This window comes from Pan troglodytes, chromosome 4 (genome assembly GCF_028858775.2).
Source record: "Pan troglodytes isolate AG18354 chromosome 4, NHGRI_mPanTro3-v2.0_pri, whole genome shotgun sequence".
Lineage (NCBI taxonomy): Eukaryota > Metazoa > Chordata > Mammalia > Primates > Hominidae > Pan > Pan troglodytes.
This window is the reverse complement of record NC_072402.2, coordinates 154,974,478-154,997,918: the sequence shown is the minus strand read 5'-3', so window position 1 is coordinate 154,997,918 and position 23,441 is coordinate 154,974,478. Positions and strand designations below refer to the sequence as shown.

At 44.9% G+C, this 23,441-nt stretch overlaps 1 protein-coding gene across 5 annotated transcripts in view; it reads right to left on the bottom strand.

The window, feature by feature from the left end:
- CYFIP2 (cytoplasmic FMR1 interacting protein 2) overlaps window positions 1-23,441 on the bottom strand; it is a 127,104-nt gene that overhangs the window by 84,928 nt on the left and 18,735 nt on the right. For all 5 annotated transcript variants that reach the window (XM_009450053.5, XM_009450055.5, XM_063811616.1 and 2 more), the window contains exons 2-9: window positions 22,811-22,950; window positions 21,119-21,208; window positions 13,377-13,454; window positions 11,463-11,564; window positions 7,343-7,524; window positions 5,376-5,472; window positions 3,900-4,028; window positions 402-506 (exon numbers count right to left, since the gene is read on the bottom strand). In XM_009450053.5, coding sequence (XP_009448328.2) covers window positions 402-506; window positions 3,900-4,028; window positions 5,376-5,472; window positions 7,343-7,524; window positions 11,463-11,564; window positions 13,377-13,454; window positions 21,119-21,208; window positions 22,811-22,927 — 900 coding nt within the window. In that variant the 5' untranslated portion in view covers window positions 22,928-22,950. The remainder of the gene's footprint in view (window positions 1-401; window positions 507-3,899; window positions 4,029-5,375; window positions 5,473-7,342; window positions 7,525-11,462; window positions 11,565-13,376; window positions 13,455-21,118; window positions 21,209-22,810; window positions 22,951-23,441) is intronic.

The following is a 23,441-nucleotide window of genomic DNA, read 5'->3' as shown; positions in this document are numbered from 1 at the left end:
ATTCTACTTCTGCGAGCTCTGATTTATACTGGAAATTAGAGCAGGTGCTGTCTTCTGGGATGTACCTCTTTAAGTGACAAGGGACTTCAGAAAAAAAAAAAAAGCAGCATTCAAAAAAGAATCACAGGGCCTCCTCCTAGCCAAATCCCAGCTGAATCCTGCAACTTGGAACGATGTGTGACTTTCATGCAGCAGCCTTCTAGGGCATAAATGCCTCCATCAATGGCAGCTGGAGGCCCTGCCATTCTATTCTCCTCCTCTTCCTACTCTTGGGATCTTTGGAGCTACAGCTCAATTAAAAAAACCTGACAGTTTTCTGGCTCATTTCATCCCTTTCCCCCAAAGACATCTTGGCGCTGGTAACCTCAGCCCTCTGCCCAGCCCCAGCCCCAGTTGCTGACCTTAAAGAATTTATCAATTTTGCTAAGATTAATTCTCTTCTTGGCATCCAGTTTGTAAATGTTACTGACATTTCCATCCATTAGGTAGAGGCCAAAGCCCATCACCTAGAATAAGAAGAGGGCAGAGCATAGAAACTAATCACATCTGCTGGAAAAGTTTAAAAACAAAAAGGTAGGTCTGCATATGTGTCACACACACACACATACATACACACACACACACACACACACACACCCTGTAGAGACACACATTATATTATAAAAATCTATGCATCTTCAAATAAAGGCAGGAAATGTAAGTCTAATTTCAACCAGAAATTTAGTGTATTACTACAGCAGCTACTTCTTCAGCCCTTACTATGGGCCAGAGTCTGTGCTCAGAGCTTTAATAAGCATGATTTTCTCTTGAGTCAAGTTCTCTGCAATAACCTTATTCTATAGATGAGGAATCAGAGACACAGGGAGGTTAGACAGCTCGCCAAGGCCACACAGCGAAGCAGCAGAGACAGGAGCTGAACAGGATCTGTTGACAATATTTCCGCATTTAGATCTTTCTGAGAGAAAGGGCTGCTCCTAGCTCCTTGCTGTATCCCAGGGTGTGGCACAATACAGGCATCTGATGAATACTTGAACAGTTAGTGAATGTGAAAGTATCCACCTCTTTCTCCACAGAAAGGACAATGTAAAGGTTTCCAAGGAGCCGCTGGTGACTTTAATTTTTTTTAAAAAAATCTCTTCCTGAATTTGCCCTCTGAGTGGGTTGACATTCTTGATTCCAACCCTTCTAATAGTCTCCTGAATGCTGGCTTGTTTTGCTCCTTTTAACATGTATGCAGAAGGGGGCCTGAGCAGCTGTGTGACCATGAGAAAGTCACTTCTCTCCATTCCTCTATTTCTCATCTGACACGAACAGGGTGGGGCAGGGTACTGCTAAGGTTGCTTCCTCTGTGGGTGCATTTCCGGTTTTTTTTTTCTTTTTAAGATGGTCTCACTCTGTTCCCTACCCCACCCCACGCGGGCTGGAGTGCAGTGGTGTGATCACAGCTCACTGCAGCCTCAACCTCCTGGGCTCAAGCGATTCTCTCACCTCAGCCTCCCAAGAAGTTGTGACTACAGGTGCACGCCACCACCCCCGGCTAATTTTTGTATTTGTCTGTCAAGATGGTGTTCCACTGTGTTGCCCAGGCTGGTCTCAAACTCTTGGGCTCAAGTGATCCCCCTGCCTTCGCCTCCCAAAGCGCTAGGATTACAGGTGTGAGCCACTCTGTGGGTATATTTTGTTCTGCAGAATGAACTTCATCGTTTTCTGCATAAGAGCAGACAGTGCTCCACGGTGGCATCTGAGTTCACTAACACAAACTAACCATGTGGCAAAACCATGTGAAGGCCAGATTGAAGAGGGTGGGGAACAGAGAGGGAAGAAGGCAGGGAAGTCCGGGTGTGGGGGGCTGGAGAATTTGAAGGCCGCATTAAGACTACTTGGTGGGCTGGTAGGTAGTGACTTAGCTTGTGGAAAGTTACACCAATCACCCAGGCAAAGCACCAGGGGTGAGAGGGATGTGTGAACTGTGAGTGGCTTCTCTGGATTTCTGATTTCGGGATGAAGCCAGAGTGAACAAGTCTCAAAGGCACCCAGCCCTGCAAACTTAACTGAGGTGCTAAGACATGTAAAACAGGAGCACCAACACAGGGCTGGGATTCTCAGAATAGCAGGAGAGACATTGAAGGAGAAGAAAGGAAAAACCACCAGAACGTTGAGAGGTGAGGATCTGGGACAGAATCAAAAGGGGCTCTGCAGCATGCATAAAGAATGGGAGAAGGCTGTTCATGTCAGTGCTACAGCTGTGGGGCATAAGTTAGAGACAACCTAAGCTAACAATGGAATAATGGCTAAGGAAGGCTCATGGAAATCACATTATTTCACAGCAGCATAACATAGCCAAATAAATTTCGTCACATGAGATAAAATGGATACATGGTCATGCAGATTGCAAATTTTGAAAATATATAAGCATAGAAAAAAACTTAGAAGGACGTACATAAAAATGCTGAAAGTAGGCCAGGCGCAGTGCCTCGTGCATGTAATCCCAGCACTTTTGGAGGCCGAGGCGGGCAGATTGCTTGAGCCCAGGAGTTCAAGACCAGCCTGGTCAACACAGGAAGACCCTGACTCTACAAAAAATTAAAAAAAAAAATAGCTGAGTGTGGTGGCATGTGCCTGTAGTCCCAGCTACTCGGGAAGCTGAGGTGGGAGGATCGCTCGAGCCTGGGAGTTAGAAGCTGCAGTTAGAACCATGATTGTGCCACTGCACTCCAGCCTGGGAGACAGAATGAGACTCCACCTTGGAAAAGAAAATGCTAAAAGTGTTAACTCTTGGTGAAGAGATTGTGAGAGATTTAAATTTTTTATGCTTTGCTGTATATTCCAGATTTTCTAAAACAATACATATGACAATTCTGGAATGAAACGTGTGAACTGATGAAACAATTGTGATCACTTTGGCAAAATGTAGCAAAAGCTTGAAGATTTATTTTGTTTTCTAGTATGGAGGTTCTTTAAAGAACTAAAAGTAGAATTACCATTTGATCCAGCAATCCTACTACTGGGTGTCTACCCAGAGGAAGAGAAGTTATTGTATGAAAAAGACACTTGCACACGTTTATAGCAGCACAATTCACAATTGCAAAAATATGGAATCAACCTAAATGCCCGTCAACCAACAAGCAGATAAAGAAAATGTGTTATATATATACATCATGAAATACTAAGCCATAAAAAGGAACAAAATAATGGCATTCACAGCAACCTGGATGGAGTTGGAGGCCATTATTCTAAGTAACAGCAGGAATGAAAAACAAAATATTGTATGTTCTCATTTATAAGTGGGAGCTAAGCTACAAGGGTGCCCAGGCATAAGAATGATATAATAGACTTTGGAGAATTGGGGAAAAGGCAGGGAGGTGGGTGAGAGACTACACTTTGAGTACAGCATACACTGCTTGGGTAACGGGTGCACCAAAATCTCAGAAATTACCAGCAAAGAACTTTTCCATGCAACAAAAAGCCACCTGCTTCCCCAAAAACTATTGAAATAAAAAAAAAGATTTATTCTGTTTTACCCTTTGAGCCAGCAATTTCTCTTCTAGGAAGTTTGCCTTGACAAAAAGATGTGCACAAAAACTGCTACAAGGGTGTTCAATGAAGTTTAGCAAACAAATATCCAACCACAGGGGATATGTTACATGACAATGTTCCAATACAATGGAATACTTGGCAGTCATTACACATAACATTGTAGAAATAGCCTTAATGACATCTGGAAAGGTGACTACGGTATATTATATTACAGGAAAGGAACAGGTTACAAACCATTATGTGCCGTAAGATCTGTATCAATGTTTAAGAAAGAAGAAACATTGTTTTTTAAAATGGATTTTTAATAAGAAGGTGAGAGGGTAAGCCCAGGCTCCATGGGTGCGGCCTCAGGGGAGTTTTACCTTGAGGAGCATATGTTTCTCACTGGGGGTCAGGTACATCTTGTTCTCGTAGTAATCCACGCAGATGTTGACAATGTCAGCCAGCAGCTCCTCATAGCCTGGGATCACTTCAAGTTGCTGGTGGAGACACTGAACAGCAGCGCCACCCTCAGGTTAGGCAGCGCATGTATGCTGAGCCCTCACCTGCACCCCTGCAGAAGCCCTACAGCTGGCCGGTGTGGTCCCCGCTGATGGCCAGGAATCACAGCTCCAGGGAGGGGAGGCTGCATGCCAGCTGGCACCTGATGCCTGAATCCTCTCCTTGATGTCCCCACACTACTCCTGCACACCTCCCATGGCAAGGAACTCACCCCCTATTTTATTCCCAGGCAGTTCTGATGGTTAGAAAGTGCTCTCCTGGCCTGAGCTAAAAAGCAGCTCAGTTTTACAGCAATAGGCTTCTTGTCATTTCAGCTCAGCTTGGAGGATGTGGGCTTATCTAGGATGTCTTCTCAGACAACGGCAGCAAAACCCCACCCAGGGGAGGAGAGCTGGCGGTGGGGAGGGAGGCAGGTGTCTCCCTCCTGACAGGACATAGCAGTAGAAAAACATCTATTAGAGAAGGGTCTGAGGTCCCCACCCTAGGCCCTTTCTCTCCAAAGGGACCAACCAGGCCCCTGCAGGGTATGCAGAGGAGGGCACTGCTGGTACTTCCCACAGGCAAGAGAAAGAAAACCTGAGGCCTCAGTTACTGAACAGCTTTCTGCAGTTAACAAAGAGTGGCAAGGGCCCTGTCAACCCAAGGGCCTCCGTGATATGGATTTGAATGTGAACACCCTTGGAAGATGGAGGATCCCCTCAGTTTTGGCCTGAGTCCTGCAGATATTCTTGCTAGAGACTGTTTAGGCCGAAGTGACAGTTATGCTTGTCTTGCTTATGTTGGGCAAAATGGGAAAATGGCAGCTGAGGGGTGTACCCTGGCAAAGCAGTGGCAGCAATAACAGCTATGTCTTCCTAGGCCCTGAACATCTGTCAGGATCTGCATGCTAAGGACTTTTCATATACTGGTATCATTTATTTCTCACAACAGTCCTATGAGATGGGTTCTCATAATATTCTCAAAATAACAGACCCATTTTACGGATGAGGAAACTGAGGCTTAGATTGGCCCCAAGTCTTACAGAGTGGGTCAGTGGTGGTCTAGGATTAGAAAAAAAGGCTGCCTAACTCCAGACCCCACGTTCTCAACCCTGATGCAGGGTCAGAGCACTGACTGAGAGGGCTTCACGAGCATGACAACTGGAGAGGGTGAATCGGCCACCTGGGGTTGGGAGGACAGACTTAAGTCCTCAGCTACATTTCACTCTCAAGTAGGGCAATGGAGATGGAAGCTGCAGACTGAGCTTGTCTGCTTGGGCTCGTGGTCCACCCAACCTCTACACGCCTGCCTATAACCCGGAGACATCAGGCCAGGCCTAACAAGGAGTCTGCCCTCACCTGGGTGATCCTGTTGTGGTTGGCCAGGAACATGGAAAGGTTCTGTGACTCCTGGATAGACTGGGGATCTGCCATCTTCCGCAGGAACTGTGCTGCCCTGAAACGCAGAGAGTGGGTGCTGCAGAGAGGACTGTCCAAGCGCAACGGCCTAAACCATGCCTCACGGGCTCCCGCGCCCACCAAACACAGAGTGACACCATCCTGGAAGTTAATGAGCTCTGAATATCCCAGGCAACGCTAATGTCAAAACAGAGTGTGTTCTGAAGTCATTTGCTTTGGGGCTGTCTACACCCTTGTAATAAGGGCCCCTTAAATTAAAAGGCAGGAATGTACTAAGAATCTCTGAAATCTCAGAAAGTTTAAGGGGAACTAGCATCCCATCAACCAGCTGGGAGTGGTAAAACAGGAGTGAAATGATCATCCTTGTACCCTCCTGTGACCTCCAGTGAGGCTGCATAGTAAGTTATGGAGAAGCAGTGCAGGTAGGATGCTAGAATGCACCTGTTGTGTATTGTTATTTACAGGAAAACTTCAACGTTTCCAAAGCAAAGCATTGTATGGAAAACAGAAGGCTATGGAACCTCACAGAATCGCAGGTGATGGGATGACGGGCACAGGGAACACAAGCAGGACTTGATGGGAGAAAGCTGTGGCTGCCTGACTTCCCAGCCTAACATGGGGATGTGAAAACAGACAAGACACCCCACCTTGCTCATGACCTAGCTGGGCGGCAGAGGATCTCATTTGTGGCCATGACAGAAGCAGGCTGGCTACAGGTGGGGAAAATTTGATAGAAGATATTATGCAATAAGCTACCCATAACAACTTTGTAAAATTGTCACTTCTAAGTCAGCCTTGAGATGGGGCCCAGCCTGCTGGACACCACCAGATTTCACAGTTGACTTAGGAGGGTAAACTTGTGAGAATCAGTCTGTTTTCTCTAGTTACCTTGCAGCCCAGGAAGATGTCATTCAAGGAGGGTCTCTCTTTATCAGAGACACAGCAAATCCTTCTCAAGAGACTTCTGGGTGGCTGTATACTTGTTTCTGGAATGACTCCTCCCCCACTTTCAGTCCTCTTTTTTGTTTTAATTTAAAAAAAGAGACGGGGTCTCATTATGGTTTCCAGGCTGGTCTTGAACTCCTGGGCTTAAGTGATCTGCCTGCTGTGGCCTCCCAAAGTGCTAGGATTATAGGTGTGAGACACCTCTCCTGGCTAACCTTCTTGTTCTTAAGAGCTGGCAGGGACCCTGGACTCCAAAGGCAAGCAACCATCCCATCAGGGTGTCTCCACCTCTACACCTCCAGTGACTGATAGAAGGTTTAGCATATGACTCAAGCTGATCAAAGGCAATCCTCCCTGGGACTTCCATGAAAGTATTTGGAAGGAGAAGCATCATGTCTTTCCTTAGAAGCTGGGATTGCTGCACTGGCCTGAGGAAAGCTGCTGGAAGCCACCACAGACCTGAGAATGAAGCCAATGTAGAGGAGGAGGTTGACCTGAGAGCTGGAGGCACTCAGGCTAACATTGTCATCTGAATGCCTGTGTGCAGGTGTACCTGGACTTTCTGTGAGCCAATTCATTTCCTTCTTTTACATACGCTGTTTGAATTGGCTTTATATTCTTGCAGAAAATGACTAATGTAACCATTTTGTGATGATCTTACTGGTCCCATATTACATGGGGCAACATAAAATGCTGCTGCTCCAGAGATGGGGGAACTGAGGGTTTGATTCCATCTTGAGATATAAAACTCTACAAAGATCAAGTTCTTCCAAGGCCCAGCTCTATGCCCTGTTCCTCAAACCACACTGAATCAGGCCAAGCCTCACTATATTTGGGGGATGGCTAGTTTGGTATCAAAGAAAAAGCAGGTGAGAGGGGCTCCATTCTCTTTCTCCACTTGACAGGCAGCCCTGGAGGAGGGGCCTGGATGGGGAAAGGGGAGAGGGGGAGGTTGCCCTGACCTCTTGTAGGCAGAGTGGTCATTCTTGACGCTGCACTTCATGTTCTTTAGCTCATCCAGGACAGCAAACATGTTGATGAACTTGCCCAGGGTCAGGAGGTAGGCCTCAGAGACAAAGTCCTTCCTGCGCTCGGCATGGCACAGCCGCTTCACCTCGCTGCAGAACCGCTCGATGGCCTTGCGCTGGGGGCAGAGGGGCAGCGAGTAAGGTCCACTGTGCTCCCTTATGGGGGCAGGGTCCAGGCTCCTCTAGGGCCCTCCTCAGAGCCAGCCCTCTGGAGAAAGGCAAATCTGCCAGGCAATTTTTCTCAGAGGAGTCCTTAAATCCGAAGCTAATTTCTTTTTTTTTTTCTTTTTTGAGATGGAGTCTTGCTTCATCACCAGGCTGGAGTGCAGCGGTGCGATCTCGGCTCACTGCAACCTCCGCTTCCCAGGTTCAAGCAATTCTCCTGCCTCAGCCTCCCGAGTAGCTGGGATTATAGGCGCATGCCACCATGCCCAGCTAATTTTTCTATTTTTAGTAGAGACAGGGTTTCACCATGTTGGTCAGGCTGGTCTCAATCTCGTGACCTCGTGACCCACCTGCCTCGGCCTCCCAAAGTGCTGGGACTGATTACAGGCATGAGCCACCGTGCCTGGCCCGAAGCTGATTTCTTGAGGGGAGCCTGGAACCTGCCTCCATGTGACTCAAACCAATGCATTCATTCAACATACACTGGCTGAGCATTATGTCTTATTCATTTTGGCATTCCCAGCACCTAGGACAGTGTCAGGTACCAGTCGATAAGAAGGTAGAGACCAAGAGTGAGAGACATGCAGAGAGGAAAAGAGGTTCATTCATCCAGTAGCTATTTAATAGCCATCTACTATGTGCCAGGCACCATTCTAGGTCCCGGGGTAGAGCAGTAAACAAAAGAGAAAAACAGATAAGCAAGCAAATTCTGCCTTCAGGAATTTACATTCTAGTTTTTTGTTTTGTTTTGAGATGGAGTTTCACTGTTACCCAGGCTGGAGTGCAGTGGCACAATGTCAGCTCACTGCAACCTCCGCCTCTCGGGTTCCAGTGATTCTCCTGCCTAAGCCTCCTGGGTAGCTGAGATTACAGGCACGCACCACCATGCCCAGCTAGTTTTTTGTATTTTTAGTAGAGACTGGGTTTCACCATGTTGGCCAGGCTGGTCTCGAACTCCTGACCTCAAGTGATCTGCCTGCCTTGGCCTCCCAAAGTGCTGGGATTACAGGCATGAACCACCACGCCTGGCCTAGGAGTTTACATTCTAGTGAGAGAAGACAGAAAACAATACATAGATCTATTAGAATGTGGTATGTGCTATGGAGAAAAATAAAGAAGGAAGGCTTGAGGAGAAGGGCTCAGAGGGGTTGTCCTTCTAAGGAGGAAGATCAGAGATGGAATCCTCAAGAAGTGACTTGCAGGAAAAGAAGCTGAAAGAGGAGGGAAAAGAGGCTTATGGGGTAACTCAATGGTCAGTGTGAAGGCCCTGAGGTGTGTTCCAGGGATGAGAAGGAAGCTAGGGTGGCTGAAGCGGAGCGAGTACAGGAAGGAGGCAGAGAGATGGGGTCAGGGCACTGTCTCTTGCAGGCCTTTGTGAGGGCTCAGACTTGGACAATGCTTGAGCTGGGAGACATGGGAGGTTCTGAGGCCAGATAACATGGCCTGAATTATATTTTAAAAGAGTCACATTGGCTACTGTGGGGACAACAGACTCTAGGGTGCAAAGATAGACGTGAGAGAATAGTTAAGGGGGTATTTAAAAGCTTAAAGGTGGGGTTACCATCTGACCCAACAATTCCACTCCTAGGTCTCTACTTGAGAGACATGAAAACATACGTCCACACAAAAACTTGTACGTGAACGATCAATGTTTGTTCATAATAGCCCCAAAGTGGAAATAAACCAATGTCCATCAACTGATGAATGGATAAATAAAATACGGTATATCCATAAAATGGAATAGTATTCAGTCCTAAAAAGGAATGAAATTCTGATACATGCTGTAACATGGATGAGCTTTAAAAACATAATGCTAACTGAAGAGAGCCAGATGGACACAAAAGACCACATGTTATATGATTCAGTTTATATGAAATGTCCAGAACAGGCAAATCTATGGCAGCATAAAGTAGCTTAGTGGTTGCCTCGGGCTGAGATTGGGGAGATGAGGGTATTATGGGGTGATGGCCAAAGGGTGTGGGGTTTCTTATTGGGGTAATGAAGATGTTCTAAAATTGATTGTGGGCCGGGTGTGGTGGCTCATGTCTGTAATCCCAGAACTTTGGGAGACCAAGGCAGGTGGATCACTTGAGGCCAGGAGTTCGAGACCAGCCTGGCCAACATGAAGAAACCCCATATCTACTAAAAAAAAAAAAATACAAAATTAGCTGGTCGTGGTGGCACACACCTGTGGTCCTGGCTACTTGGGAGGGAGGCTGAGGCAGGAGAATCACTTGAACCCAGGAGGCTGAAGTTGCAGTGAGCCGAGATAGTGTCACTGCACTCCAGCCTGAGCGACAGAGAGAGACTCTGTCTCAAAAATAAATAAATAAATAAAACTGATTGTTGTGATGAATGTACAACTCTGTGAATATATTAACAACTGCTAAATTATCCACTTTAAATGGGCAAATTATATGGTATATGTTAAGTATATCTCTATAAAACTGGTACCAAAAATTTTAAAAGGCAGTGGAACAGCAACAACAAAAAGAGGCTACTGAAGTAACCCAGAAAGAGCAAGAAAGAAAGAGAAGGAAGAAAAGGAAAGCAGGGAAGGAAGGGGGAGGAGAAATGATGGCCCCGATTGAGCTCCACTCTGCTTCCACGGGCCTGAGAGGCCCAACCAGCCAGTCAGTCCTTTCCTTCAAAGACCAGACTAAGTCATACTTTCTCCTTCCAGAGTCTAAGTCCAACTAAACTCTGTGAGATGAAAATGGTCCATATCTGCACTGTCCAATATGACAGCCACCATCACACGTGGCCACTCAGCACTTGCAGTGTGCCTAGGATTACTGAGGAACTGAATTTTTCATGTTGTCTCGTTTTATTTTTTTTCAACCTACCTCATGCTTTGATTTTAAAATTTTATTTTTACTTATTTTTATTTTTAATCTTTATGTTTTTCATGTTGTCACTTTTTAATTAATGTAAGTACCCACATGTGGCTAATGGCTATGGCACTGGACAGCACAGTTCTAAATTATTCCAGATCCTCCCTTCTGTAAATACCTCTTGTCAGGAGACTCTCAGTTTCACAGTTAATCAGTTTCTGGATAGTTCTTCTCTCTTAGCCCTGCCTTCCCCAAAAGATTTTGGGCTCCCGAAGGCAGGTCCATGATGCTAACAGCAGCTGCAATTTGTGAAATCTACTCTGACCAGGGTCCTACTTGGCTCTTTACAAACAGACCTCATTTATTCTCACCATAAACCTGTGAAGCCGGTCATTTTCAAGGTGAAAAATCCCAAGGTGTCAGAGACATTAAATAACTCACAAACACACAGTTAGAGAGTGAAAGGGCCAGGGATGTGACTTGGGCTTCTCTGCCTCCAAAGGCCATGCTCCCCACCTAGGCTGCATATCCACACCCCACCTTCCCATTTCCCTCACACCCAGGCACTTCATTTTATTTCTTCAACACAGCAAGCTCCTTCCAGCCCTCAGCCTCAAGGCTTTTGCCTCTGTGGTACCTTCTGCCTGAAACCCTTTCCTCCTGGTCATCACATGTCAGACTCTCTCTCTGAGTCTCAGCTCAAATGCCACCTCCTGAGAAGCTGTCCCTAAAGCAGCACTCACATCACAGGCACTCTATAACCCAGAATTTTTCAAAATGTTATTTTACTCACAGCACTTATTATTCCCTGAATATTAATGTGTATTGCTTATTGTCTCTCCTCCTACACAAAACACACTCACATACTCACTAGGATGAAAATTCCACGAGGGTGGGGAGACTCATCCGTCTTGCTCACCCAGGGGTGTGTAGGGCACAGTCAAAAAATATTTGCTTAGTGAATAAATAACATGGCACAAAACTGCAGACCCCAGTGGTTAGAAAACTAGGGGCCTTTTCAGTTCTCCAGATACAGACCTGCCCTCCCCACTCACCTGAAAATACATGAACTTCATGAGCTTGGTGACCTCCGGCTCCAGCACCTCCACTGTCTTCTCATAGATCTCTACTCGGTTGGGCTGCTCATTGCATTTCACCTGTGGGGGATAGTGGGGACACACACATCCTGGTTTACACCTGTTGTCTTATTACTGTTTTTTGTTTTGTTTTGTTTTTGAGACAGGGTCTTGCTCTGTTGTCCAGGCTAGAGTGCAGTGGCATGATCATGGCTCACTGAAACCTCAACCTCCTAGGCTCAAGTGATCCTCCCAACTCAGCCTGCCAAGTAGGTGGGACTTCAGGCATGCAACACCATATCCAGCTAATTTTTGTAGTTGGTGTAGGGATGGCGTCTCACTATGTTGCCCAGGCTGGTCTTGAACTCCTGGGCTCAAGCAATCCTCCCACCTCAGCCTCCCAAATTGCTGGGATTACAGGCGTGAGCCACCATGCACGGCCCTGCTGTCTTATTAATAGGGCCCTTTTTCACTCTCAAATATACCTGATTTTGGATGATAACTGATATGCTCATCCTAGTGAGGAGACTTGGGTAGCCCCTGCTTCACCAATCTGGCAGGGGGCAGAAGTGCTCCCCAGACATTGGCTGCAGGAAAGGAACCAGTTGGTCCCAAGAACAGAACCCTCCTTCCTTTTTCTCAGTTCTGTGCCCTGTCCATGAGTTACTGACATGTTCACATTTATCTGCAAGCTCTCCCTCCTTCAGTCTTTCCCCTGTCCGCACTCTAGCGGGGTCCAGCTGGATTCTAAGCAGAGAGAAATATTCTTTCCATTGTTCTGGATACACCTGGGACAAAGCTCCCCTAGACCTACCCAGGCCCATTTCCCTTGCTCTGCAGTTTTCACCAGTGTGCACATCAGAATCCGATGGCAGACATCCTCACAACGCACACGCCAAGGCTGCTAATGGATACACGGGATCTGAAGAGCGAGCCCAGGTAAGCACAGGGACATTCTTCACACTATTGCTTAGAAAGTCTTAAAGTGGCAGCATCATGCTAAATATCCACCAGTCAACGATTAAGTGGATAAAATATGCTACAATCACATAGTATCACTGTGAGCTGTTAGAAGGAATGAGACAGTTTTATGTAACCAGGAAACAAAGTCACCACAAACAGGTGAAAAAAGTGACAGAATAATCAGGTCCCATTTTTATTAAGTGAAACAAAACAGCATGTGTGCTCATATATAAGACAGGCATAGAAAATCTGAAAGGATGCAAACCAAATTGTTAATAGTAGTTATTGCTGGGGCCTAGAATTAGAAGGAAGGGGGAGGAATAGTTTCTGTTTACACACCTGTGGCTTGCTGATTTTGTTGCCATAGGACCCGTTAATTACGTGATGATGGCACTGATGGTAATAAAAATATCTGTATGTGTGTCAACATGACAAAAGTCAGTAATTAAGAATTAAGTGAGGAAAAAAGCAAGTGGCAGAACAATATAAACACAAAATAATACATTTTTGTAAATAATAATTTACAAAATAATATTCATGCCAGGAAAAAGATCCAGACAAATATGTCACAAAGTGTACATGGCCATCCCATGGCAGGATGTGGGTTTGGGTGGTTGGGGTGAGGGAGTGGGAACATCTTGCTTTTTACTTCATACCCCCTGCAGTGGTTTTGGTGTCATGTAGTTACCATATACTGCTTTGGAAATAAAATATATTGAACAAATGTGTTTTAAGTCCCTCGACATGCGTCCCTGTCATCACTTTTATGGGAAGCTCTCTGAATGTCTTCCAGGTTCTTCCTTGGATAAGAGGACCTGCTTTACTCCCTACCACGTGGAAAAAAAAGCTCAGCTCTCTGGTTTGGGGATGAAGTAGGGGTTAGTAATGCCCTCTGGAGGGGAAAGAGACACACAACAAGGACAGTCTCACCTGGGGAATGGCCCGGGAACAGCTGCGCCAGGTGTACAGCATGACCGCATACTCATGTCCTTCCTCCAGCATCTCATTCTGAAATGGTAAAACAGCCTCAGCAGGGAGGAACAAGACGGGTGCCACCAGGCTGCAAAAGCCCCCAGATCCTCACTACTTATGGTATGGTCCATGGACCCGCAGCATGGACATCACTTGGGGAACTTACTGGAAATGGAGAATCTCAGGTCCCTCCCTGGGCCTATGCAATAAGAATGTGCATTTCAACAAAATTCCCAGATGACTCACATACACAATGAGTTTGAGAAGAACTCATCCTCAGGCCACATTTTCCCAAACAGATGGATGGCTACCTTAGAAAGAATGGGGCAGAGCTATGTGCCCCCCAGATATAATGTTAGCAAGAAAATAAGCAAGTAGCAAAACAGTATGTACAGCAGATAGGTTAAAAAACAAAACAGAAATAGTTATGAAAGTATATTATCAAAACTGCCTTTGCAAAGATTACGACAGAGAAATCTGACATAGTTGACTCCATCTTGCTTCTAACCTCCAAGCTGTCCTTGGTCATTCCTGGATGTAGGCTAACTTTGGGAGGAATTTCGTCGACAGTTTAACCTTAAAGCAAGGATGATAATAGCCCTTTCCAAAACTAAACTGCCTTTGTAAAACTAATGACAGGCCACAAGGTTAGGATTATGAGAGGTGTGTGAATTCTGCTGAAGATGTAGGCATACTTTCCATAATCCCTTACTATTCAGGAGTCTTGTGACCAGAGGTCACAAGATTGGTGCCTTCCCCAATTGCTCTTACAAATACCAACACTATTGTAGAATGTAAGATTGGTCTTTTGAGAAGTTCTTCAGACTGACTCCACCTGGACTTTTGGGACTCGACTGGTCCAATGGCCCCCACCCAGATGCAGCCTCAGCACATGAGGCCTGTTTTCCACACTCCATGACTGGATCCCCAATCAATCAGCACCCATTCCCTAGCCCCATGCCCACCAAACTATCCTGGAAAAAGTCTAACCTCCAAGCCTTTGGGGAGACTGATTTGCATAATAACTGTCTCCTTTGTGGCCAGCCTCATATTGATTAAATTCTTTCTTTACTGCAATACCACTGTCTCAGTGAATTGGTTTTGTCTGTGCAGTGGACAGGAAAAACCCATCAGGTAATTACATTATTACGTATTGAAAAAAAAACTTCAGTGCAACATGTACCAAGCTATGGATAGCAAGCTCTCTGTTAGGCTGGATTGCTTTGCATCACTTTTGAAAAAGTCATATAGCACTATAATTTTCACACTTTTATAACAGCCCATGTACTATCTCATAAGCAGGAAAATGATTAATATCAATTTTTAATAATAAGCAGAGCAGATGGGAAAACCAACAACAGCATGAAAAACGAGTGTGAAAAAATACAGTGATGACTCATTTCACTGAGGAATTACTGCTGTGGAAAGAGACCTAAACTCAAGGTCCGAATACCTGGGCTCAAGGCTGGGCGCGGTGGTTCACACCTGTAATCCTAGCACTTTGAAAGGCTGAAGCGGGTGGATCATCTGAGGTCAGGAGTTCAAGATGAGCCTGGCCAAAATGGCAAAACCCCGTCTCTACTAAAAATACAAAAATTAGCCAGGTGTGGTGGCGGGTGCCTGCAATCTCAGCTACTCTGGAGGCTGAGGCAGGAGAATTGCATGAACTCGGGAGGCAGAGGCTGCAATGAGCTTAGATTGCGCCATTGCATTCCAGCCTGGGCGACAGAGCAAGACTCCATCTCAAACACACATACATACATACATACATACATACATACATACATAAATATCTGGGCTCAAATCCCAGCTTCACCACTTATTAGCCCTTTAGTCTATTGTAAATCACTTATCCTAAAATTCTCCACTTAGTCATCTGTTAAATCATGATAATAATAATAATAATCTCATAGAATTTTATGAGAATTAAATGGAACACATACACATACTCTTGGTAATCTGTGAAGTGAGTCAGAAAAATAATCTGGCAGTGTCACAACACGTTAACCACAGAGTTACCATTCGACCCAGTAATTCTTGGGTATGTGTATACCCAAGAGAACTGAAAACATATGTCCACACAGAAAAATGTGTAGATTCAAGATTTGCATGTAACACAAATGTTCATAGCAGCATTATTCAAAATAGCCCAATAACCCGAATGTCCATCAATGGATGGATGGATAAATAAAATGTGGCATATCCATACGATTAATTATTTGGCAATACAAAGTAATGAACTACCAATACAAGCTACCACATGGATGAACTTTGAAAACATTATGCTGGCCAGGCGCGGTGGCTCACGTCTGTAATCCCAGCACTTTGGGAGGCCGAGGCAGGTGGATCACCTGAGGTTGGGAGTTCGAGGACAGCCTGATGAACATGGAGAAACCCTGTTTCTACTAAAAAGACAAAGTTAGCCGGGCATGGTGGCGCATGCCTATAATCCCAGCTACTCGGGAGGCTGAGGCAGAAGAATCACTTGAACCCGGGAGGTGGAAGTTGCGGTGAGCCAAGATTGTGCCATTGCACTCCAGCCTGGGCAATAAGAGCAAAACTCCGTCTCAAAAAAAAAATAAATAAAAATAAAAATAAAAAAAGAAAAAAGAAAAAGAAAGAAAGAAAACATTCTGTTAAGTAAAAGAAGCCAGACACAAAAGGTCCATATTGGATTATTTATTTAGATGAAAATAGGCAAATCCATAGAAACAGAAAGTATATTAGTGACTTCCAGGAGGTGGTGGGGTGAGAGGAATTGGGATTGACTACTAACAGGTCCAGGGCATCTTTTAGGGGTGATGAAAATTAGGTAGTAGCCATGGCTGTATAACATTGTGAATATGCTAAAAACTACTGAATTGTACACTTTAAATAGAAATACACTTTGAAAAAAAATCAACAAAGAAAGAATTTTACTAGGCCATCTCTTTTTATAAATGTTTATATCTATATTAAAAAATGAACTTTATTTTTAAATCCACATATCACCATTTCATAATATCTTATTAGTACAACAGCAGATCAATTTACTTATGACAGTTCTGTTTTCAACAGCAAATGTCATTGACAAGTCACACTTTCAATGATTAATTTAGAGAACTTTAAAAATCAGTATCATGTTGTTCTTGAGAACAGAGAGAACCAATCAAGCCCGTGGGTCCCGCAGTCATCTGCCTCAGAACACATGTCAAAAAGGGGAAGTGACGGTCATGTAAGGAACACGTGTCTACTTTTAGCACCAACCTGCCTGCCGACGGGTGTTAATCCCAACTCATGCATTCAGTGAATGTTTAACTGGGCACTCATGGGTCCCAGGCTCTGTGCTTTGTGCTGCAAACAGCGCAGTGAACAAGAAGAATGTGAACTCTGCCCTACGGACAGTTTGGCCATCAGCCAGATCTGTCACGCAATTATGCTAGAATGTAGAGGTTAGGATGGTGCAGTGGAAAGAGCCCTGGGTGGGGTCTTGGGAAACTTGAGTTCTGGTCCTCACTCTTCTTGGGCCCACCTTTTAACTTGTAATGTCTTAGTTTCCTTACTTGGAGGTAAAGAGTTGGCCTGAATCATTCGTGTTCAACCCTTGTTGTATATTAGAGTCACCTGGGGAATTTGATGCCTAAGCCATGCCCCAGATTAACTAAATATTTATCCCTGGGGATGGGGTGGGGCACTGGTGTTTTTAAACAATCCCCAGGTTGATTCTCTTGTGCAGCCCACATTGACAGCTTCAGGACTAAGGATCTCTAAGGTCCTTTACATTTCTAATATTCTGAAAGTCCATGACTTAAACCCAATGTGAGTGTAGCTCAAATTTTATGTAGTGACAGATCCAGTGATCACTCAGCCCCCATCTCACCCCAGCAAAGAACCCTCAACTCTTCCATATAGTTGGTCAGTTATGTGGTTTACGTACTTCCCCTCCTCCTCTTTTCTCTGGCTATCCTGTCCTTTGAGAGATTCACCTTGCCCAAGTGGGGACAGGAGACATACAAGAAGATGAGCATCTCATACACCCACAATGCTGCTGATAAGCAACCCTAGAAAGACTGGGGAAGGCACGAGGAAGACACTGTTGACTGAAGGGAGATTTTGGTGTTATCCAGGAATGTCAGCATTGCATGCCACTCATGACTCATGCCTAAGCCACATCAACACTCTCCCTGTGTAGGCAGAATAATGGTCCCCCAAAGATGTCTGTATCCTAATCCCTGGTGCCTGTGAATATGTTCCTTCACATGGAAAGAGGCAATTTGCAGATGTGACCAATTAAGAGCCTTGCAATGGGGGTAGGCGGGTGGTGGTGGTTGTTCTGGATTATCCTGGGGAGCCCAGTGTAAACACAAGGTACTCATAAGCAAAAGAGGGAGGCAGAAGAGTCAGAGAAGGAGATTTGAAGATGCAGGCAGAGATCAGAGTGATGTCACTGCTGGCTGGGGGCCACGAGTCAAGGAATGTAGACACCTCTAGAAGCTGGAAAAGGCAAGGGAACAGACTTTCTCCTGGAGCCTGCAGAAGGAATGCGGCCCTGCTGGCACCCTGATTTTAACTCAGTAAGACCCACGTCAGACTTCTGACCTACAAAACTATAAGCAAATAAATCAGTGTTCTTCTAAGCCACTAAGTTGGTGACACTCTGTTAGGGCAGCAACAGAAAATGAACACTATCACTCTCCAACCTAACCCCTCCTTCCGACTGCTCTGTTGGTGTCTTGACCTGGTCTTCCTGGGAACTCAGTCAGTGCAGTCTCAGCTGACTGCTAAGCCAGTGTCCCTCACATCCATATCCTCTTAGCTGTACCCCAGTGCCATCACCCTCATTCGGCCTTGAATGCCTGCAGTGTAGATAACTTTAATTATCTTGACTAATTTATTTGCCTCATTCCTACTTGCAACTCATTCTACATATGACTAACACATGGAATCTGTCCCCCAAGCAGCATTCTGTTCATATCTCTTTTAAGGATAAAGATTTTTCCATTGCTTTTAATTTTTTATTAAATAAACTAAAGCCTTCTGTTATGGGCTGAATTGTGTGCCCCCCAAATTTATAGGTTGAAGCCCTAACCCCACAGGACCTCAGAATGCGACTGTATTTGGAGACGGGGCCTTTAAAGAGGTAATTAAGTTAAAATGAGGCCATTAGAGAGGGCCCTGATCTAATCTGACTGGTGTCCTTATAAAAAGAGGAAATCTGGACACACAGAAAGAAGGTGCCAGAGATGTGTGCACACAGAGAAGAGACCATGTGAGGATGCAGAGAGAAACAGTCATCTGGGAGCCAAGAAAAAAGTCTGAGGAAAAACCGAACCTACAGACACCTTGATCTTGGACTTCTAATCTCCGGAACGGGGAGGAAATACATTTTTGCTATTTAAGCCATTTAGTCTGTGGCACTTTGTTATGGTATCCAAGCCAACGAATACACCCTCTATGCCCTGACCCTTTATTTGTAGGGAATCTGTAAACAATATCCCTATATGCACTTTACAGTCCAAACCAGTCACTCCTTGAAAATCCTTGCCCTGTGCCTTTGCTCACACCGGCTCTTCCACGTGGTGTGCTCTCCCCGTCTCATCTCTGACTGGTAAAATTCTAACTGTGTGAGACAGCACGGAACAGGAGAAAGAGATCAGGACTGGCAATCAGTCCTGGATTTCAGGTCCAGTCTTGTGATTTACTGGTTGTGGGATCATGAGCAACCTGCTTATTAACTTTTCTAGGCCTCAGTTTTCTCATCCCTAAAATGGATATAATGATCCCTTTGCAAGTCACAGGGCTGTTATAAAGCTCCAATAATATAATATATGAAAATGCCTTACATATATTTTAAAGTATACTGTATCTACAAGGTATCATTATCCTCCTACAAGGCCTCACACAAAAGCCACTTCCTACATCAAGCTTTCTCTGACTCTCTCAAGGTTCCTTCAAAAACACAGAACTTTGAACTTTTACCATGACATTTACCCTTAACTTCGTGTATTTTTGTTTGTCTGCAAGGCATAGTCTGGAGCAAAGGTTTTGTAGTCAGGCAGACCTTGATCTAGAGCTGTCACTTGTCAGCTGCAGGACCCTGAGTAAGTTATGCAATTTTTCTGGGCTCCAGTTTTCCCCATCGGCAAAATGGATATGATAATAGAACCTACCTCACAGGGTTGATGTGAGGAGCAAATGAGACAATGCATCTAAAATATCTGTATAGAGAAAGCATTCGATAAATGGTAAGCTTATCTATTTCCCACTTGACTCACTGAGGATCAGGACTGGCCCCTATCTGCCCTTGCATACCTCTCCAGCATTTACACAGTCCTCTGTGGGCACCAGCCACACAATACTTATTGAATGAATGAGCAGGGTTTGTCAACACAAGGTTACGGGAGATAACCAATACAGTGCTGTGGTTGGAGTGTGTTCCCCAAAGTTCATGTGTTAGAAACTTAAATCTCCAGTGCAACAGTGTTGAGAGGTGGGACCTTTAACAGGTGATCAGGTCACGAGAGCTCTACCCCCATGAAAGAATTAATGCTGTTATTATGGGGGTGGGTTCCTCATAAAGGATGAGTTTGGACCCCTTCCCTCTCTCTGCCACCCATGTCATGGCTTCTGCCATGATATGATACAGTAAGAAGGCTCTCACCAGATACTGCCCCCTCAATCTTGGACTTTCCAGCCTCCATAATCATGAGCCAATAAGCCACTACTCTTATTTTTTTGAGATAGGGTCTTGCTCTGTTGCCCAGGCTGGAGTGCAGTGGTACGATCATGGCTCACTGCAGCCTCAACCTCCTGGGCTCAAGCAATCCTCCCACCTGAGCCTCCCACGTAGCTGCGACTATAGGTGCGTGCCACCTCACCCGGCTAATTTTTAAATTTTTTGTAGAGACAGGGTCTTGCCATGTTGCCCAGGCTGGTCTTGAACTCCTGGGCTCAAGGGATCTTCCTACCTCAGCCTCCCAAAGTGCTGGGGTTATGGGCATGAGCTACCATACTCAGCCTAAATTTCTATTTATTATAAATTATCCAGTCTGCAGTTTCCTTGTTATAGCATCACAAAACGAGCTAAGACATATACTGTCAAAGGTCTATGGAGCCACAGGCAGGGTTTATGGAACCACAGGCAGGGTCTATGAACACGGAATTTGGAATTCTTTAAATTGCAGTGCTGCATGAGAATAAAATCAGTGGAAGCCCAACAGAGAAGGGGAGGAGCCCTCCACAGATGAATCAGACTCTAAGAGAGAAAATAATAACTGGCCCTATTTGCAAATGATTTAGGCCATTAGCTTTTTTGAGTAACTGTTATTCCAAAACCAAAGCCAATGTCCCTTTTTCAAGGAACCTTTTGCTCTGCTCAAGAGACAAAATTCCACACATTCATTAACCTATAAACAAGGCAAGATCCAATCGCATGTTAACCCAAGAAGCTATAGGAGCTCAGGAAAGTGAGTAGTGGAGACTAAGTTGGGCCCTAACAGTTGAGTAGGATTCGCAAAGCTGGACGATAAAGGGGAACTGTATGTTTCTAGGCACCGAGAGGGGACGGGGCAGAATGTAAGAGTGGGCTTAAGCAGATGATTCTGACTGAGGCAGGGGGTTCTTAGAGTAGCTAAGCACATGCCTCTGGTGTGAGAAGCTGCCCACGGGCCCTGCCAGCCCAGCAGGGAGCATGTCTGCACACGTGGGTCACAGAGACTTACCATGCTGGAGTGGACTGTAGCCTGCTCAATGTACCTTGCAATGCCCGTGACAAATGCATTCCTGTCCTCAAAGTTTGTGTCAAAGTTAGCCTGTGGAATTAGATGACAGGAACATTTTGGTTGTTAGAAAACAGTTCCAAGTTGGCTGGGTGTCCAGAGGGCAAACTGCTGCCAACAAACAACGCAAGCTCTCTGTGGAAACCTCCTGCTGCGTCACCTTTCATCTTGCCCCTTCCCCACAAAGTCCCACTCTCAATCACACTGGGCAGGAGCTGGCGATGACAGGGCCCGCCGTCTGCTTCCCATCAGTAATCAGGTTCACTCATCTGAGCTTCAGAAGCAGATGCTTAAACTCCACAAGCCCAAATAGCTGCTAAAAGTTAAGATGTGCATTGCTTTGATTCAGCAGTTCCAGAAATACTCACCCAAGGGTGTGGATATATAGGTACAAGAATAATTACTGTGGCAGTTTTTTGTGATTAAAACAAACTGTAAACAACCCAAATATCCATCAACAGTGAAAGGCTAAATATATATATATATATATATATACATAAAATAGCATATCCATAAACGGACTTTTAAGTACCATGAGGTGGCTAAGCCTAATGTGGTAGTATTGTGGTATTGTCATGGAAAAATATCCATAATAAATTTTAAGTTAAAAAGCCAACTCACAAAGCAATAAATATAGTATGGTTCTCTATTGGTAAAAAAAAATATATGTATATATATGCATATATATACACGCACATATATATGTATATATATGCATATATATACACACACATATATATGAATATATATGCATATATATACACACACATATATATGTATATTTGGTAAAAAAGGTATATATCTGCATAGTTATAGAAAAAATTTATATGTTTTTGTATACTTTTTTGTATACTTTTCTGTATTGCTTATAATAAAAAAGGTATTTGTATAATTAAAATTTTAATCTGGGTTAGAAGATGTGAATCAATGAAGTTTATGGGCCGAACCTTCAAGCATGTACTTCATACATCCACTGAATGAAATTTAAGAATTTATTATGTATTTATATTTAGTCTCCTGTAGCAATCTGAGAACTATCAAAAGGTCAAACACAGCTAAGACTTTCAAATTAGCATATCCTTTCTTAACATGGCATCTGGCCTGGCACACCCAGACAAGGGGCTATACCGACTCCCGGCCCTGATAGGTCATAGTTTGGAACAATCTGATGGTGGTTTATCACAAGCTCTGCTCTCTTAGGCAAAAGCAAACAACTGTGACCAGCTTCCCTGAGCCATGAGCTGCTATGGGGTGTTGTAGTGCCCTCCTCACATGCATGAAGGAAAAGTAATTACCCAGGCAGGCTCTGGAGTTTCTAAATTGCAATATTTAATTCATGAGGCCAGAGCTGCCAAAACCTTGGTTGGTACAGCAGCAAGAATAGCCCGGAAGGTATTTGGGGTCAAAGCAGATCAACAAGACTTCCCTGGGGGAGGGAGGGAAACAGTCCTGCGGCACATTTAGTAGCTAATCTGTTCCTTATACTCGGCTCTACCAGCGCACAAGGGACTCCATCAGCTCACAACCTTTCACCTTCTAGATGCAGACCTCCCCTTCCCTCTGCCTTAGGGCAAACTCTCTTAGGGGATCCCCAGAATTCCTGGGCCCCCTGGTGCTATCTACCATTTCCATTACCTGGTACATGATGGAGGAAGGTGGAGGCTCGATGCATGGCTGCTGGTCGGGGAGGGGAAGCTCTTCAAGCAGGTCCACGTTGGACAGGGCATCTTCCAGGGTGACGTGCGTGGTCATGGCTGCAGTTTCTGTATTCTGCACTGAAGGGAAGGAAGAGAAGGTCAGTGGAGAATTTCAGGGGCCTCTAAAATTCCTCTTAACCGCACCATGTCCAGCATCCTTTGGGAGAATAAAGAGAGTTAAAATGCATTGAGGCCACTTCCACTCACCACTTCTTCCCAAGGTGCTCTCAATGTGTATCTTTTATATCTCAGGATCTCTTTATGGCTAACAAGGTATTTTGTGTGCACTTGGTTGAGCCTCACCACCACCCTCTGTGATCAACATGGAAGGTGCTACCCTATCCATATAACTGATGAAAAATCAAGGCTCAGAGAAATTATGTGATGCCCACACAGTCACGTGACCACAAGCGAGGGACCTCAAGTGGGATGTGAGAACATAGGTCATGGTTAGTTTCTCCACCTTTTGTTCTTCATAAGGATATTTATGAGTTCCACTCTTAAATTACCATGCAATACAATTATCCAGGATCGTGACAGCCAAGATAATCAACTGAAAACCAGAGCCC